Source organism: Centropristis striata, chromosome 11 (assembly GCF_030273125.1).
Source record: "Centropristis striata isolate RG_2023a ecotype Rhode Island chromosome 11, C.striata_1.0, whole genome shotgun sequence".
In the NCBI taxonomy this organism is placed as follows: Eukaryota; Metazoa; Chordata; class Actinopteri; order Perciformes; family Serranidae; genus Centropristis; species Centropristis striata.
This window is the reverse complement of record NC_081527.1, coordinates 25,237,163-25,254,820: the sequence shown is the minus strand read 5'-3', so window position 1 is coordinate 25,254,820 and position 17,658 is coordinate 25,237,163. Positions and strand designations below refer to the sequence as shown.

At 35.5% G+C, this 17,658-nt stretch overlaps 1 protein-coding gene across 2 annotated transcripts in view; it reads left to right on the top strand.

Annotated features, from left to right (window-relative positions):
- The window catches only part of LOC131980842 (disks large-associated protein 1-like), a 161,578-nt gene extending 144,596 nt beyond the window's left edge, over positions 1-16,982 (top strand). For both annotated transcript variants that reach the window (XM_059345151.1, XM_059345150.1), the window contains exons 15-16: positions 1,555-1,707; positions 7,950-16,982. In XM_059345151.1, coding sequence (XP_059201134.1) covers positions 1,555-1,707; positions 7,950-8,174 — 378 coding nt within the window. In that variant the 3' untranslated portion in view covers positions 8,175-16,982. The remainder of the gene's footprint in view (positions 1-1,554; positions 1,708-7,949) is intronic.
- Positions 16,983-17,658: the final 676 nt, after the last annotated feature.

Sequence of the window (17,658 nt, the reverse complement as noted above, 5' to 3'; positions counted from 1 at the left end):
TGGAAGGGACAAATCTAAGGAGATGTGGCAGTGGCGGTTCTAGACCAATTTTACTGTGGGGGCCAAGCAGGGGCCAGTGTTTAATCAGAGGGGCACATTAGCACATTAACAAGTGGCAAAGATGATATTTAACATCTTTATTTTAGCTTATTTAAACATCTCATTTAAGATTAATGCAGTTACAGTGAGTTTGCTAGTTTTGATTTAGTTTTAGTGTACGTTTTTTTAAGCTATATTGATAAATTAAATCATACTGAGTAGCAATATGGACGACACCCTTAAAATGATATTACATCCTCATTTGATGAAAATTATCTCACCATGATATCAGTAATTCATATTTTCATGTCTTATATATGTACTTTACTCTTACTTACTTTTCTTTAGAATGTACAGTATATATTTTCTGGTGCTCGGGGTCTCTCAATTAAAACAATAAGAAAATAAATATTTTGTTGACATCCCTTGAAGTAGAGTGTGACCACAGGAGTCATCTTTGGTACAGGTTTATTCGTGTCATTTAATTTTATTCTAATGAAATAGCTGTAAGAAATGTTAACAAAATGTTAACTTGCTAACTTAGTGTTAGACGAGTTGACCCATACAACTACTGTAGCTAATGTTATGTGGTAAATTCAATACTAGGTGAGCTCAGCACTGTTCTGTCTAAACAGTGATACTAAAAATAACTTTAGATTGCCTTGAACTTTCTCAAAGATTGAAGTGTTGCTGTACACATTAGCTTGGTGGCTGACATGACCCATTTGCCATAGTAGAACATTGTAAGCTGCATCAATATTTAACTAGTCCAAGGTTACAATATTGTAACCCTCGTTCTTGTGCCTGCCAGGGCTGCTGCAAACCTTTTAGCCTCCACTCTCTGTTCTTCCAGTTGGACTTGATGGATGCCTGGGTCTTTAACTATTTTCAGAGAACTGCCTCTATGGCTGTCTATGTCCATTTGGGACATAGACACCCACGCAAAAACGTTCACTGTAAAAAATTTAGATTTTATGGTGAAAAACTGCTAAATCGTTACAGTAAAAGACTGTGAAATGATAAATGGATTCATTCAATTTCAGTAACAAAGAAACATCGTAAATGTATATTAAAAAAAAATACACTGGCAGTATACTGTAATATATATATATATATATATATATATATACAAGCCATTATTTTTGCATTTATTTTATGTAAAAATACTTTTTCTCTCTGTTAAATGTACTAAACACCATATCTCTAACAGAAATATACTGTAATATTTAATGGTAAAATCTTTAATTCATGCAGCATTTATAAAGTATTTTCTTGTCAATTATGTCAAAACAGCGTTTTTTGTTTTTTTTATGCTAAAAAATAAAATGGCAATCTTAAACGGGAAATCAACAGTGCTAATATAATTTTACCATAATATTACAAAAAGTTCCACTGTATTTATTACGGAAAAGTTCTGGCAACCACAGCTGCCGTTTTTTTTAGTGTTATATATCATACCTTCCTCTGTTTTCATCTATGAAACTTCCACTTTGTCCTCCTTTTCTATCGTCATAGAACCCCAACGCCCATCCTCGTCCTGTAGCCTCAGACCTGGCTGGTTTTTGGGATATGCTTCAGCTGTCAATAGAGAACATAAGCCTCAAATTTGATGAGCTTCACCAGCTCAGAGCCAACAGCTGGAGACCCCTGGATCCCCCAGAAAGAAAGGTACACAGATAAGCTTCAAGTATCCTGATGGGTTGACCAAGGATAACACCAACATCTGAATAGAACAATTCATTTTGTGCTGTTTCTTTCACTTCATGGCTACTGTGTGGGGGTCATCATATGAATGTGTCATTTGGCAGCAGATTACTTTTGTTTGTAGAAGACAAAAGGATATGTCATTGCATGATCATCAGTGTTTTTTTTTTTTTTTTCAAATCTATTTTGCTCTAAAACTAAAACGTATTGCCCACTTTAACCCATTTGGAGTAAATGAAGGTAGGATGAACACCCAGTGGAAATACAAATTGTGTTAGCCAGGTAATGATTCAGCAGTGTCAACCTAAGTCACAGTTCCTGATAAGGCTGCTATCAAAAATGAAAGAAAAAATATTTTTTTTGATATGATAATCACAATTTGACCTATATATTTTTGGACAAATGGTTTCAGATTCACTAAGACATTTGTAGTTTGCAGTTTGCCTGAGTATCATGTGTGGCTAACACTGGGTCTCCACAGAGCTAATGCACAAGTTTTTATTTTGTCAACCCACAAGATTTATATTTCACTTTTACCACTGCTCATTTTTAGAAAGACCACTGAATCACATGTTCTTTATTTATGTTGCGTGCATTTAGATTGAAATGATTTACCATGGAGATGCAAGAAACCAGCTAGCCAACAGTGTAGTAAAAGCTGTGCTGTGCAGCTTAGGCTTGTCCTCCAGGTGGGCATTTTCCATTTCCACATGCACCCCTTTAGGTTAATGTGATGTCAAATTAATGTCATATGGCATAAACAAGCACCTCGGTCACTTTCACATAAGTCAATTTCTTCACATACAGCATGTAAGCTAGTAGGAGTTAAACAAGGCTCCTCACTTGGGAGTGTGTCTATGTTCCCCGGGTTCCCCTCTTTATATAAGTCTGGGGAACATAGGACCCTTTTTCCCCGCTTTTCCCCAGAAGGTGTCTTTTTCAGAAAAAGGGTCCTATGCTCCCCGGTATATATAGCTACAGGGGAACATAGGACCCTTTTTAGGAAAAACAGGGAACATAGGACTTTTTTCCCTATGTTGCCCCGAGCGGGGAACATAGGGATGACCCCCCTCAGTTAGTGTCCTGGTATTCAATGCTTGTGTACTGGTGATATCAAAAAGCAGAACACATCAGGTCAGTTTATGACTGCCACATGAAAGATTGCAACACTACATAGTAACCGCATGCATTATAGCGTTATATTAACCTTTATAATAACCTTTACTTTATGTTGTCAAGTTGGGGACTGTTGTTTTGATTAGTGAATGCTAGCTAGGCCTGAGTACCGAACTCTGGACTTTTAACCCTTTATCTGGCGAAGAACTATATTTGGTAACTTCAGTGGATATTAAAAATGGGGTCCCCATGTCTCTCTGTTTGGTTGTAGAACCAAAGACGAGGAGAACTTGACTATGATGGCATATTAAGGCCTATTAAGGCATATTATGAATAAAAATAAAAATACAAACCGGGGTGGGGTTGCAAATTTACTAGATTAAAATGCCAAATCTACAAGAAAAAAATGCGCAGATTTAAGAGAATTTAAAGTGCCAAATCTACAAGAAAAAAATGCGCAGATTTAAGTGAATTTAAAGTCGCAAATCTGCGCGAAAAAAGTCGCAGACTTACGAGACAAAAGTGAGGGAAAAACAACTTTTTCTCGCAGATTCACCACTTTAAATCTCATAAATCTGCAAATTTTTTCTCTTAGATTTGACACCTTAATCTCGTAAACTTTTTTTCTCAAAATATTACCCCCCTCCCTCGGGTCCATATGTTTTTTTACACATTCTGCCAGTAATATCCTCCAATATTCTCTAGGTTTGAAATTTGAAATTTGCAAGTATTTCAATGAGTGCCCTATTAAGGGTAAGGGTTAAGGCTCTTAAAATTGAAGGGTAGTGACTGTAATTAGGTCAGTACCCTTAAATTAGGGGTACTGACCTAATTACATTAATACAATAATGTACTGTATGGTACTCTGATTTAAAGCTTCTGAGACAAAAAACAGCCTGCATCACAAGTGTCACAAATGTCAAACAAAGTTCTCACTGTGTGATGTAACTGCTGCTATAACTCACATCTTCAAACCACCCGATCAGAGTACAGCTTGAAATGACAGAATACACTTACTGAGACAACTTTGTAATTACAAAAAGCACTGCACAGCCCATGTGGATACCGCAACCAAACTTGGCCATAGCTTGCTTTTTGTTGAATTTAGCAAAACCTGCGATGATGCAAGTTGATGACATATCTCTGCTTCCCTCCATTTTCTTAACATTTATTTCCAATGTTTGATGACCAGGCATGTGTCTGACATACCTCTAAACGGAGATCACATTTGATCTATATTAAGATTGCATTACTCGATCTGACACAGTGTGACATAACATGAACCTGTGAGATTAGCCTTTAATGTATTGATATAAAATATGTCCTCTCACAGAGCACTCCCAACTGTCTGAAGACTCGTGCTTTTCACCCTTAACCCTTTATCCGGCGAATAGCTATATTTGGTAACTTCAGTGGATATCAAAATGGGGTCGAGAAAAAAGTTGCAAATTGACTAGATTAAAGTGGCAAATCTACAAGAAAAAAAGTAGCAAATTAAAGAGATTTAAAGTGGCAAATCTGCGCAAAAAAAGTTGCAGATTTATGAGATTTAAAGTGGTGAATCTGCGAGAAAAAAAGTTGCTTTTTTTCCCACTTCTTTCTCGTAAATCTGTGACTTTTTTCCACGCAGATTTGCCACTTTAAATCTCTTAAATCTGCTCCTTTTTTTCTTGTAGATCTGCCACTTTAATCTAGTAAATTTGCAACTTTTTTCTCGAAATATTTTTATTTTGGATATCCGCTGAAGTTACCAAATAAGGTTCTTCGCCTGATAAAGGGTTAAGCTCTTCATAAGCTCATTATTATAGTGAACCTGAGGTTCCTGGATGGAAGCCTTCCATGTTTGTTTGATGTGCAAGTGATGCTGCCTAGTGTCAAAGTAGTGACAGCAGTCATTCTGCATTATAAACTCTTTGCACAACTGCCTTAGGCCTCCATTCATGCTGTAAAAGAACAAGCAATTAGGTTTGCATTTCATCCCTTCAGTAAATTAACAATGTAGAACACCCTGTTTTTAATCTTGTAATATCACTCAGCTCTTCTCTCCTGTTGCAGAGTTAGTGCATGCTTGTTTGACTTGATCTCTGCGCTGATACAGATTCTCTTCCTTCTGCTCCTTCTGCATATGTGTGTTTCTGTAAATCTCTTTCAGATGTCTTCTGCCTGTTCTGCTGCTCTCTTTCAGCAGTATCTGTTGTGGCTTTGCATCGTTGTGAATATTGACTCTGCTGGCTTCCTCATTTGCTCTCATTATTGTCTTTTTCTTTCCTGTGCTTTTTTGTGTTGACAGTGAAGGCGCTTGCAAACAGCCACGCATCAATCAGCATAACTGCAATGCCAACAACACCACGGGGCCTTGACACCTCTGGGTCTCCGTAGATCCATCATGTCTGTCTTTCCATCCATCTGTCCATGCTTCCTTCTGCCGTTCCTTCCCCATGCTGCCTGCAGCCACCTCACCATGTGTGGCTTTTTATTGTCTGTGTTGTAGCTGCCAATGTAAAGATAGATGGACAGGCAAGAGATATATCTTACACAGCAGTTTCACAGGAGATAATAGAAAGATGTGCATACGCTCAAACTCCTGACGACCAAAACAAACAGGGAATTAGAAGGGAAAACAAAAGCAAATTTGTTAAATCCCCAGTTAAACTGTAAATATATATATACTAATTAGGAACAAATGCAATATTCCAGTATGACAAGGGATTTATTACAAGATAGGGAAGAGACAAGTCAAACTTAATCAGCGAATTAAGAGTTTTAATGTTTGGGAAACCTTTGTCCACAATGTGAAGGCTGGGTGGTTACTGCCTGCTGTGAGGATCCAGTCCAGTCCAGTCCTGCTAATGTGTGCTGTTGTGGTCTATGGAAACGTATGTTCATCTCAAAGTGAGCTCAGATTCATGTGGACAGAAGCTCAGCTTTTGAAATCAACAACAAGTTCAGGGCAGCTAATTCAGCTCCTGGTTCTCATGAGGAACCTGGATGCTGTTTTTTGTTTAACCCATAAGAACCCATGGTGACTACCTTGTAACAAACACTTTAAATCTTCTAGAATCTCCCATATTCAGCTTTATGCTTCACCTTAACTCATTAAATCTCTAAGTGACACATACTCAACACCCTGGTGTGGTGGCCATGTGACTGTGACAAGAAGTGACTTCTCCAAAATATGGATGTGACTGGAAACAGAAATATGAAAAAGTATGTTTTTTTTTACGAGGCTAAGTTTAAACCCATTTAGCAATTCTAATCTGTTAATAGTTTCTCCTGAATTTGCATTTAACTTGGACAAATGAAAGTCACAATTTTGATATATGTTATGGAGATGCAAACAAAAAGACAAATGGTGATTTGTTTTTATTTATTATTGACTAATTCTTATTTTATTACTTAAAAACAAATCTGAAAATTATTTGTTGTTAAATAGCACTATTAATGTCACAATTTCGATAAATGTTTGATAAATGATAAATGAGATGCGAAGAAAAATGTAAATTTGTGATTATGTAAGCAGAAAATGTTTCTAGATTTTTTATTTTAAAATAAGAAATATTATAAACAAATACCATAAAAGCCCATTGTAACGTATATGTCACATCACAGATCTTTGACATTTAGAGGTAGTATTTTTTTAAAACATCATACATGTGTTCTATGTGGTCCACTATGTCTGTGGTATATTCCCCATAATTTTCCTTCAAGGATAAACAGGTCTGGGTTCTTATGGGTTAAACTGAAAAACAGATAAATAAATTGGTTGAGAGAGAACTTAAAAAAACATGTTTGACTGACAAAGACATGTAACAAGCTTGTCAAAGTTGGTAGAAAGAATAGAGCTTGTTATTATTACAACAGGGATGTTCAGAATGCTGGCCCATTGGCTCTATTTCTTATGGCAGCAAGTTAATTGCTGAGATCTGGCAGCATGACAATAGTTGCTAAAAATAAGTCTGACAGGTCAAAAAGCATGGGCAATCGTACAGTCAAACTAATGCCCAGGTTGTCAGAATGAATCAGTAATTAGAGAACAGTAATGATAACTCAAACATCCATCACAGAATAAAAATCCACTTCTGCTTAAAATCTAACCCACTGCCACTGGAGTCTTATGGGTTCCCAGCTTAGAACGTTTTCTCAAGCCAAACTCTTTTAGGTTTTTACAACGTCTTGCTCCGCCCCTGATAGACAAGATGGACACAGCTATAAAAATAAGACAACAAGTACCAGAATGGTCCTTGAGGGGCATTTTTGGTGTCAGTAAAAAGATAGGATATTATGTATTCTGCATTGTAGTGAAACTGAAGCCATGCCATTCATATTATGTGCAGGAACAGAGAATACTATTCACTTGTAAAAGTGGTAATGTACAATCTATTAAACCAAAAGCCACTAAAATCAATGATGGCAGTTGCAATGGACATCATAGATACACGTACAGATAGGTACACGCACACACACACACACACACACACACACACACATTCTTGTACTTCTATCTTTGTGAGGACCGTCATTGGAATAGTTAATTTTTCATCAGTTTTATTTTTAATTTAGCTGTGATTTTTTTGTTTTCAAATTCAATTAGTTTTAATTAGTTTTTAGAGTGAATGAAATGAACTGAATTAATTAATTAATTGAAATGCTTTAGTTTTAGTTTAGTTTTTATTAGTTTAGTGTTAGTTTTAGTTTTTTTGTAATGGGGTATTTGTTGGGTAGGAGATTAAAAGAGGTCACAGTAAATTTTGCCTTTATTTCCTTTGTCTTATCCATCTTCATTATGTATGAAAAAAGTTGATAAAGACGAAAACGAAGGACTTTTCACTCTAATTTTAGTTAGTTTTGTAACCACACAGTTTCAGTTAATTATCATTATCATGTAACCTTTAACCCTTAAACAAAGTGTGAAATCTCAAAAAAGAAGTGTCGAAATGTCCTCACTTTGCAAAAATGTCCTCACTCTGTTGGTTAAAAACGTGTTCTGGTCCTCACTATGTAGGAAGTACAAGAACACACACACGCACACGTACACACGTCTGTCTTTTTCCTGAAATGTTCTCCCCTCCCTCACCGTCCTCTTCCACCAGGAGAGGCGGCTCCCACCTCCAGTGCCAAAAAAGCCACCCAAGGGCCCTCACCACCACCCCCCTTTGGCCAGAGACCGCTCACTGGAGAGCTCAGAGAAACAGCGGCAGGAGGCCAGGAAGCGCCTGATGGCTGCCAAGAGAGCCGCATCCGTTCGACAAAACTCAGCTACGGAGAGTGCTGACAGCATCGAGATTTACATCCCTGAGGCTCAGACAAGGCTATGAGGACACTAACAGGGACACACACGGTTGACATGCAGTACAAGCTTACCATGCATAACACAACCCAACACTAACATGTATGATTGTCCACACCAAGATATACAGGTGTATCCAAAACAGAGATACTTTATTTAGATGTGCACAGATTATATACTGTGGAAAATGTCTTCAGTTTTGCAGTAACATTTTTCACATTCATAAACACACAGACATCATGCACACCGTATTCACTCTTTACAGTGGTGTCCATCTCTGATATTAATATGAGACTCTTTATCAGCTCTCAGGTTCAGACATTTTTCTTTCAAGTCATATAAACTTTAACCAGATTAGCTGTTCAGAGAAAAATCTAATCTAAATGATGTTCCTTGGGTGTTTTTTTTTTTACCTCACACACACAGACACAGACAGACAGGCGAAGACAGACACACAAGGCAGGGGAAAGCACCAGAGAACTCTGGGAAACTGAGGCTTAAAGCCCGGACCATGACATAATCAGACATCAAAGCCAGACACACACACACTGTAAAAAAAGATAAACAATAACTACTCAATAAAATTGAGGCAACAGATTGCAGGCAATATTATTAATTAAATCTAACTATGTTACAAGTTGAGTTAATAACAATTTAACAGGAAGTGCCTGTCAATTAAAAACGGACTAATTCTATTGTGTTGGATTCATTAAAAATTCTCTTGATTTAGAATTACATACACATAAAGATTATATTTAATGTGATCAAAATACGTAGATTCTATCTCAAACATGTTTATATTAAAGTTACTTAAACAACTGCCTCAAAATCAAGGACACATTTATATTTAATACATTTTATCAAATATATTAAGTAAAATGAAATGACTACAGAATAATTTACTACAGTGCAGCCAGAACAGGATTCTGAAGAGCGTTGTGTAACACAATGCTAATAGGTTAATGGAGCTTTTCAAATTTTGTCAATAGCTTTCTGTTTTTTAACCGACATTTCAAATAGATCATTTATTTCAATCTGGATCTCTTCCAATTGCACGCACAAACTCCTTAAGAATTCATTCATGAAAAAAGATGACAAAGATGAAAAGGAAGGACATTTTCACTATAATTTTAGTTAGTTTTGTAACCACACAATACAGTTTACTTAGTCATCTTTTTTTTTTTTTAAACTTTCGTTTTTATTTTTATTTCAGTTAACGAAAATGTTTTTTCAATTCTAGTTTTCGTTATTTCTTTAGTTTTCGTTAACTATAATAACCTTGGACAGCTCGTGACCTGTTATGTTGAAGCTCTAATGTTTTGTAAACCCATTCACAAAGCAAAAAAAAAAAAATCTATAGATGAGAAAAAACATTTCCCATAAGCAAATGACAAATCAACCCCTCCCCAGATACGGACATTAGCTTTTCCTTAGACCTCTGTCACCACTGAGTGTAACATCATGAATGTGGTTGAGGCGACTGAAAGTCTGCAAAGTGATGCCCATATCTAAAATGGATTGTTATTGGACTGCAATGACATACAAAAGATAAAGAGATGCTGGAAAGAGATGAGGGAAGCAGAGAACGCTATGATGCCAGGCTTTTCAACTCACTTTCCAGTGTGGAACAGCACAAAGCACTTTAACTTTAGATATAGGCAGATGAATTTCCTGTGGATCTTTAATATCACAGACACACCTGTATGTACAGAGGTGATGGACAATCAGCACATTGTAAACCCACAATCATTGACTGTCTTATGAACACACTTGAAATGCACACTGGTTTAAACCCAACACATACTGAACACATCAACGCTCACAGGTAATTCTTTCAGGTCTTGTGGCTGTATGAACACTGCAGGCTGTTGTAATATAAAACAGTGTGTCTCTCTTCCCTCTGGAGAAGAGACCGCCATGATCACTGTTGACCTTTCATCTTCCTCTCTATCACCACACTAGACCAGGTCTTTATTAAACTTAGGGACTTCATGTAATGATCAACTGGCATTTTCTTGTTCTGGTGAACCCTCTTAAAACGGGGACACTATTCTAAAGGAAAATTCTGTTCTTTTACAAACTTAGATGTATTTTCATAGTTTTGGCTGTGATCATTTTTTACTCACCAGTTGGGTCACAGGGATTAGACAAGGCGTGACGTCAATAGGATAGGTTATAACCAAGTTTTCCAAAATACTTATTGAAAGATTTGATTCAAAGCTCTCTGGTGGCTGGAGTGGTTGTGACCCTTTGTATTTGAGCAATTCAGTTTTTGATTATCCAAACTACACAACCTAAGTTGTAAATAAACATGATTTTCTTTGAACTCTTTCTTGTGCAACACAGAAAGCCATCAAGTGAATTATGAAATTTGGATACTGTCCAAAACAGTGTAACAGTGACAACAATGCCAGATAATGTAGGGGAGGTAACTGATCTGGGTGTCTGGTTGATCACCACTGGTGCATAGGTCACACATCTTCTGCCTCTTCATGCCCATCCTCCTTCTAAAATTTGTTATTTACAGATAATGTCAGGTACTCTAAAGCAATATTAGGTGATAGTGAACTTTATGAAAGTGCTAAAAGATTTACAATATCTCACAAGACCCTACAAATGATCAAATGTGCAGTGTAGTATTAATCTCATGTCTCTTAGTAACTAGTATGGTAAGTGAACTGCACTTATATAGGAATTCTCTAGTCTTTGCAACCAATCAAAGTGCTTTATAGCACCCAGTCAGCCGTTCACACACACATTCATACTGGTGGCAGAGGCTACCCTAAATGGTGCCACCTGCCACCATCAGGAATCCATTCACACACTGATGAACGCAGCATCAGAAGCCATTTGGGGTTCAGTATCTTGCCCAAGGATACTTTAACACGTAGGCTGCCATGGGGATCGAACCTCCGATCGCCAAAAGCCATGTTTCTAGTTTAAGATGTTCAAATGCATTTTTTTCTTCTTTAGCTCGATGTTTAGTGATGCTAAGATTTAAACTAGTTGGAAATCTAATTGGTAGTAACACAGATAGGATCTGACAAAAATCAAAGCTGCAATTGTCCCTATGTACATAACCATCACACGGTTTTGGATAGAGAGGGCTATAAATCTACCCATTAGTAGTCATCCATTGGTTGCCAAACAAGAGCTCCCAGGGACCTGGAGTTAATTAAAATTAATTAGTTCCCTGAACAAGTATTTTTCAATACTCCAGACAGACTAAAACAACACAAAATTAAGTATGTCTTGATTCATTTCTTTTGTTCAGTTAATAGGATGCACAAAGGTGAGAGCATTTTTAATCTACACTGCATCTTTGACCAATTTTGTCAAGAGTCATGACCAGCTGATATGATGGTGTCTGAGATGGCCTGACATTGTTATCCGCTGTATACAATACCACCTGTTCTACACTGCTGAAAGTTGTTTAGCTTCACGAGGCAATTTTGAGTAAAATATGCAGCTCCAAATGTTTTTGAGAGGAAACTGAACTCTATTGACCAAGGGCCTGGTCACATCAGACAAGTTGACATTCCTTCATGTCACTGTATCTACAGACAATGTCTGTTCAGGTTCAACTGAAATGCCCAACAAAGTTGCTAGAATAAATGTTGGCATTGTGTGTTTACAGATACAGATACAGATAAATCTAGATAGAATCTAGTTTCTGAAATTCTGCAGCCATTCTATTCCCTTCTCATGATGCACTGGGGTCACATTTTTTGAAAAATTCAAACAAAACTACTTTGTGATTCTTAGGCAACAAAACTACTTGGTTAAGGTTAAGAAAAAGTCAGGGTTTGGGTAAATAAAGTTAAAAAAAAAAACCCTACTTCCATAAAAAACTACTGGATGGAGTTTCAATACAGATTTTGAGGGAAAAAAGGACTTGGGCATCAGTAGAATGTGCAGTCTTTTTCTCCAGACTTACGTACTGCACTTCTAATTTACAGGTTAACCCAATAAAATAACTCTGGACATGAACACCAGTCTCCTGGATGAAAAACTCATCCACCCACCCTGGCCTCCTACCTCCTCTGACTCTAGATATCTGTGGTTTGGCAACTTTTTTCTGCTCAGTGGGCTGGTCAGCCATGAACTATAGAACCTGCTGAGCTAAGAAGATGGCCTTTATTTTTGGGCGTTGCATCCTCCTCAGAGGTCAGCCCCTAGTTTACAGAAATAATTCACATATCACAACAGTGAAATATACAGTGAGGTGTATTTTGAGACCACGGCTACATCCACTGCTTATAAAAATTCCTTTCAGTTGAATCACGGAAAATATCGATGTCATTTGTATAAGTGTGGCCAGGCTCTCAGTCATACACACCCTGTGTAGGGTGATGCAAATCAACTTCTTAATGTGTGCTGATGGTTCATCAATACTGGTTTCTGTGTTATATTTATACTTCACTTCAGAATGAATTGAAGTTGAGGGGAATTGTCCTATTTCTCTACTTGCACGAGTCCTTTTTCCTGTGCATGCTACTTGAAAGAGTTCTTCTTCTTAAAGATGAGAGTTTTAGAATTAACACCACTAGCTGTCCATGCACAGTTCATAGTCTTGTGCATTGTGATGGAACAGAAATGACAATATGGCTGGATTATAAAACAACAATGTGAAATATTCTTTTTTTTTGTTTGTTTGTTTTACTTTCAAGAAGTATGTTAAGCTGACAGTAGCAAATATGAAAGACTTGACTTAAAAAATATTTAAAACATTTATAAAAAATAATTTAAACACACCTATCTGAATGTTGCAAATACAGTCAAACTATTCTAAGCAGTTGTTTGGAAATACATTTAGCGTTAAAATGCTCTTTGCTCCTGAGTTCCACTGTATTAAGCTCTTCTCTGCATAAATCACAGAATTTAAATATATTCGGTAACACTTTACAAAAACCAACTAAGTAATGTTCATAGATGGTTTATAGACCAATTATTAACCATTTACAAAGTGCTATACATATTTAATCTTTAAATGTTTTCAAAGGTATATGAATCATTTCAAAATCATTAACATACTTAATATGGTGTTAAAAATGTTAAAATGAGTGCAGCTAACACCATTAATAAACTATTAATTATAATTTAATTGTTTGTTAATGGCAAAGTAACTATAAACTTACATTAATATACGATCTATTTCCCATTTATAAATAATGTAGTTAGTTAAACATTAATAAATGATGTATTTACCATTCTAAATGGCCTATATACGGTTTATAAATGGTGATTAAACATCAATAAACTATCTGTTTACCATTTATAAATGATGGTTATTCTAAAGAGTTACCCATTTTTTTAGTTATACTCAGCCTGTATAATTAATTGTAAAATGTTTTCTGTGTCTCGTTTCAGAAAATAACCCTGAGGATGTCATTATGATGTCAGGAAGGGTCACTTTCAAGTTGCATTATGGAAAATGGACTAAAAGTTACGATAATTTTTCTCTGATGCTTCAATTTTGACCACTCTTTTCATTCCGTCTTTGGTGAGCCTCCTAGATTTATGAAAGTCAAGTACTAAATTGCTGGAGTTCCCCTTCAGTGCCAAAAAAGTATTAACAAAAACAAGATAATATTAAAAAGCACACCAAACGTATTATTAAGTTTGGACTCATCACTGTGCAGAGACATCTCCTAGTGAACACAACAACAGCAGGTTTAATTTAGGTTTTAAGGGTTCAACATACAGTATGGATGAGATGCTGCCGTCTATTACTGCTACACTAACTGACCAGAGTTATAAAGTGCCATAAAAATACATTCCAAATCCATATTTCATATCCCACAGTTGCACTGCACAGCTGGACGACAGCTGGTTTTAACGGTGACTAAGAAAACATCTTTGGGGCCAAGATGATTTTTTTAAGAACCACTTCATGTTGTTTATCTGTGATAATACCATTTATATTACTACTACTAATGCCAACATTTTATTGTTACAACCTCTTATATAACTGCCATTCAATTTTTGTAGAGCAACTATCTGGAAATCAAAAGTAGGATTCACAGGACTCTACAGACTATTCTTTTATGCTGACGATGATGTGTTGTTGATGAAAGTATTCAGTATTTATTTTCTTCTTTTGTAAAGATTAGTTGTGCGTGTGTGTGGGGAGATGGTGTAATTTTGTACAGGATCTAATTACCTCTATGTTTAAATGATGATGACAGTGACAGTGACAATGACGGTGAGCCATATTCAATGTGAAATACCCTTATCAAGAGGAAAGGGCCATACAGATGCTGAAAGAGTTTTTGTTTTTGTTTTACTGTTTACTGACTCATTTCTTTAGTGTTCCAGTAGCAAGCTTCCTGTCTGTATGTTTGGGAGGAACAGTAGAGCAGAATCAACACGATGTGAACATGAACCAGGGGAAACAGGAAGACAGACATATTAGTAATCTTTAGTGTGTATTAGACTCTAAAAGCTTCTCTAATAAAAGCCTGGATGACTTTTCACACACATTAGCCACTGGCCTCCTAGTTGGAGATTCAAAATGATAAATGTGAAATATTAAAACAAAAAGGTAGGAAACTATGGAAGATCAGGGCAGACAATATTCCATTTTCTATTTTTATACCCGGGAGCTGTGACAAAATTTAACTAAATAGCTGCGAAAGGATTAAAATGTCACGTTTGAAAATGCATAATTATTGCAAAATATAATTCTCCTAATAACACAATTCCTCTAAAAAACTGTAAAAAATACTGTTTTGGCTGATATATACATTCACGGTATTTTATTGTTATTGAAACTGAATTAACCCATTTATTATTTTACAGTCTTTTACTGTCATGGTTTAGCAGTCATTTTTTACAGTGTATGCCTGTTTCTGAGACCTGCTCCTCTATAATCGCCTTGCAACATTTAACTTTAAATGGTTAGCAAAAGGTTTGAAGTATTTAGGAATATAACTGAAGCCAGATATAGGAGAAATTATTACGGCCAACATGGAAACACTGCTAAAAAAGCTGACTTTATTGGGGAAAGTGAACATCAAGATCAGGGCTGACACTATTCCATTTTCTATTTTTGTAGCTGAGAGCTGTAAGAAAATGTAACTAAATATCTGCTAAAGGATTAAAATGTCACGTTTGAAAATGCATAATTAATGCAAAAAAAAATTCTCCTACTAACATAATTCCTCTACTTGAAAGCTGATTGAAAGCTTTAAAAAAAAAACAACTAAAATGTGAAATGAACTTAATGTTTTCAATTTGGCAGAAACTGTGCCACGAAAATCTGAAGATGAGATTGGACAAACCTGATTCCAAAAAGGTTGGGACATTGTGTAAACTTTAATTAAACAGATTTGCTAATTCTGTGTTTTTGGACATATACACTAAATTTGTTGCCTTCTATTTTTTTAAGTTTTACATTTACAACTTTTTTTTTTTAACCCTCTGGAGTCCATGAAACAATCGGCACATGACTTCTTCATGACGTGAAGACCTTGCCATAAGCTTCCCTCTAAATTTTTGGCTTGAAACTCTTTTTTTGATGATATTCAGCCAAGTAAAACCAGAGATAATGTCAAATATATTTAGTATAAAAATATAGAACTAAATATTATCCTCAATTTACCTGTTATATGTTATATTTGCAACTTGTGTTCATTTTTGCAACATGTAATTTTCAAGATCAGATTTTATGTTTTCCTTTGTTTCTTTCGGGTTCAAAATTTTGATCAAGTAAGTCAAAGTTAAAAATTAATTATCAGGACATATAGGTGAGGTTGCACTGAAAAAACTGATACAAACATGGCATGGTGAAGATTTTTTAACATAATAGCTGAAGATTTCAGAGGGTTTTCAGTTTTATTTGTACTATAAAAACGGCATAAAACAGAGAAAAATATGTGATGCAACAGGAGAAGCCACAAGCTTATACTATACTGTACCCCCCATATTTAAGAATAAAAAATAAAATATAATTTCTAAACTAATATGTTAAGAAAAATAAAAATCTATCAGTGTTATGCTTGAGAATTATTTTTCAGCAGAATTAAATCGGGTCATTGTTGCATTAATTATACATTTTCAAACATGTAAATGATTGAGGATTATTACATTTATGCCTAAATGTGGGCCGTTTAGGCACACACACTGAAAATTAATGTTCAGTTTTATGTAATAATAATAAAAACATATATACATTTTTTTATTTAGATTTAAATTGCCAGTCCTGGACTTTCATAGAGGACAACCTTGGATGTAATGCTGCTGAAAACCCAAGTAACTGCAACCAATGGTGTGTTTGAGCTGGCTCTGTGTGCTTTTTTTCCTCAGGAAGAGTTGGGAAATGTAGTCTACAAAATCAGGGTCTCCCAGACATGCTAGTCTGTTACTTAACCTGTGAGTGGGAGAGTCTATGTGTTATACAGTTTGTATGCGTTTCATATGTATATACTACCATTATGGAAGATGCACGATGTGTGTGCGAGGTCTTTATAAAGTGCTTCCTGAGTCCCTTGTTTTCTATGTCGGGCCTTTTCTCAGTATGGTCTAGTAGCCTCATAGAATCATTCTGTACATTAACTCTCCATTCGTACCTGCGACAGATCTCTTGTGCTTGTACAGAAAATGACTGAGGGTGTTTCATAACGCATGCAGACACAATATTAGTACTTATGAATCTATATCTAAGTTGAAAATATGTATTTGGTTTATTTATGCTATTATTTATTGATTTTCTAAACTATGAGGTTCTGTTAAAGTGGTCTGTCATGCTCTTCTGATCTTATGTTGTAATGTAAAGACACGATTACATGCCCATAACTATTGATAAACCCATAATAAAATTAACTATCAGCTCTTCTTCCATGACTGGTCTCATTTCATTAGAGTGGATATTTCCTCATATCAAGTGGATTGAAGCACCAGGGCAGGTAGTTATCTTTCAAATACTGAAGCAATTCAGTCTGTTTTACATAAGAAATGTAGTAGAAAGAAAAAGTTCAAATATGGTCTGTGTACGCAGAAAACAAATTGTTTCCTTATGCTGATCATGTTTTGGTCAAGAGCCAGCCGTCTATATCAGTGCTTCTAGAAGTTAATGAAACATACTCAATAATATCTGGTTACAAAATGAATTGGCACAAATCAAAAGCTACACTGTAAAAAAAACCTGTTGTTTTTACATTAAAAAACTGGCAGCTGTGGTTGCCAGAACTTTACTGTAATAAATACGATATAACTTTTTTAAATATTACGGTAAAAAGATATTAGCACTGTTGATTTCATGTTTAAGATTGCCTTTTTATTAATTAATTAATAAAATATTTTTTCCATCTAAAAAAAACGCTGTTCTGCCATATAACTGACAAGAGCTTTATAAATGAAAACGCATATATTAAATACTTTACCATTAAATATTACAGCATATTTTTGTTAGAGATATGGTGTTTAGTACATTTAACAGTGAGAAAAAGTATTTTATTTATCTTTTTACAAAACATAAATGCAATAATTATTGTGATGTCTTATATTACATT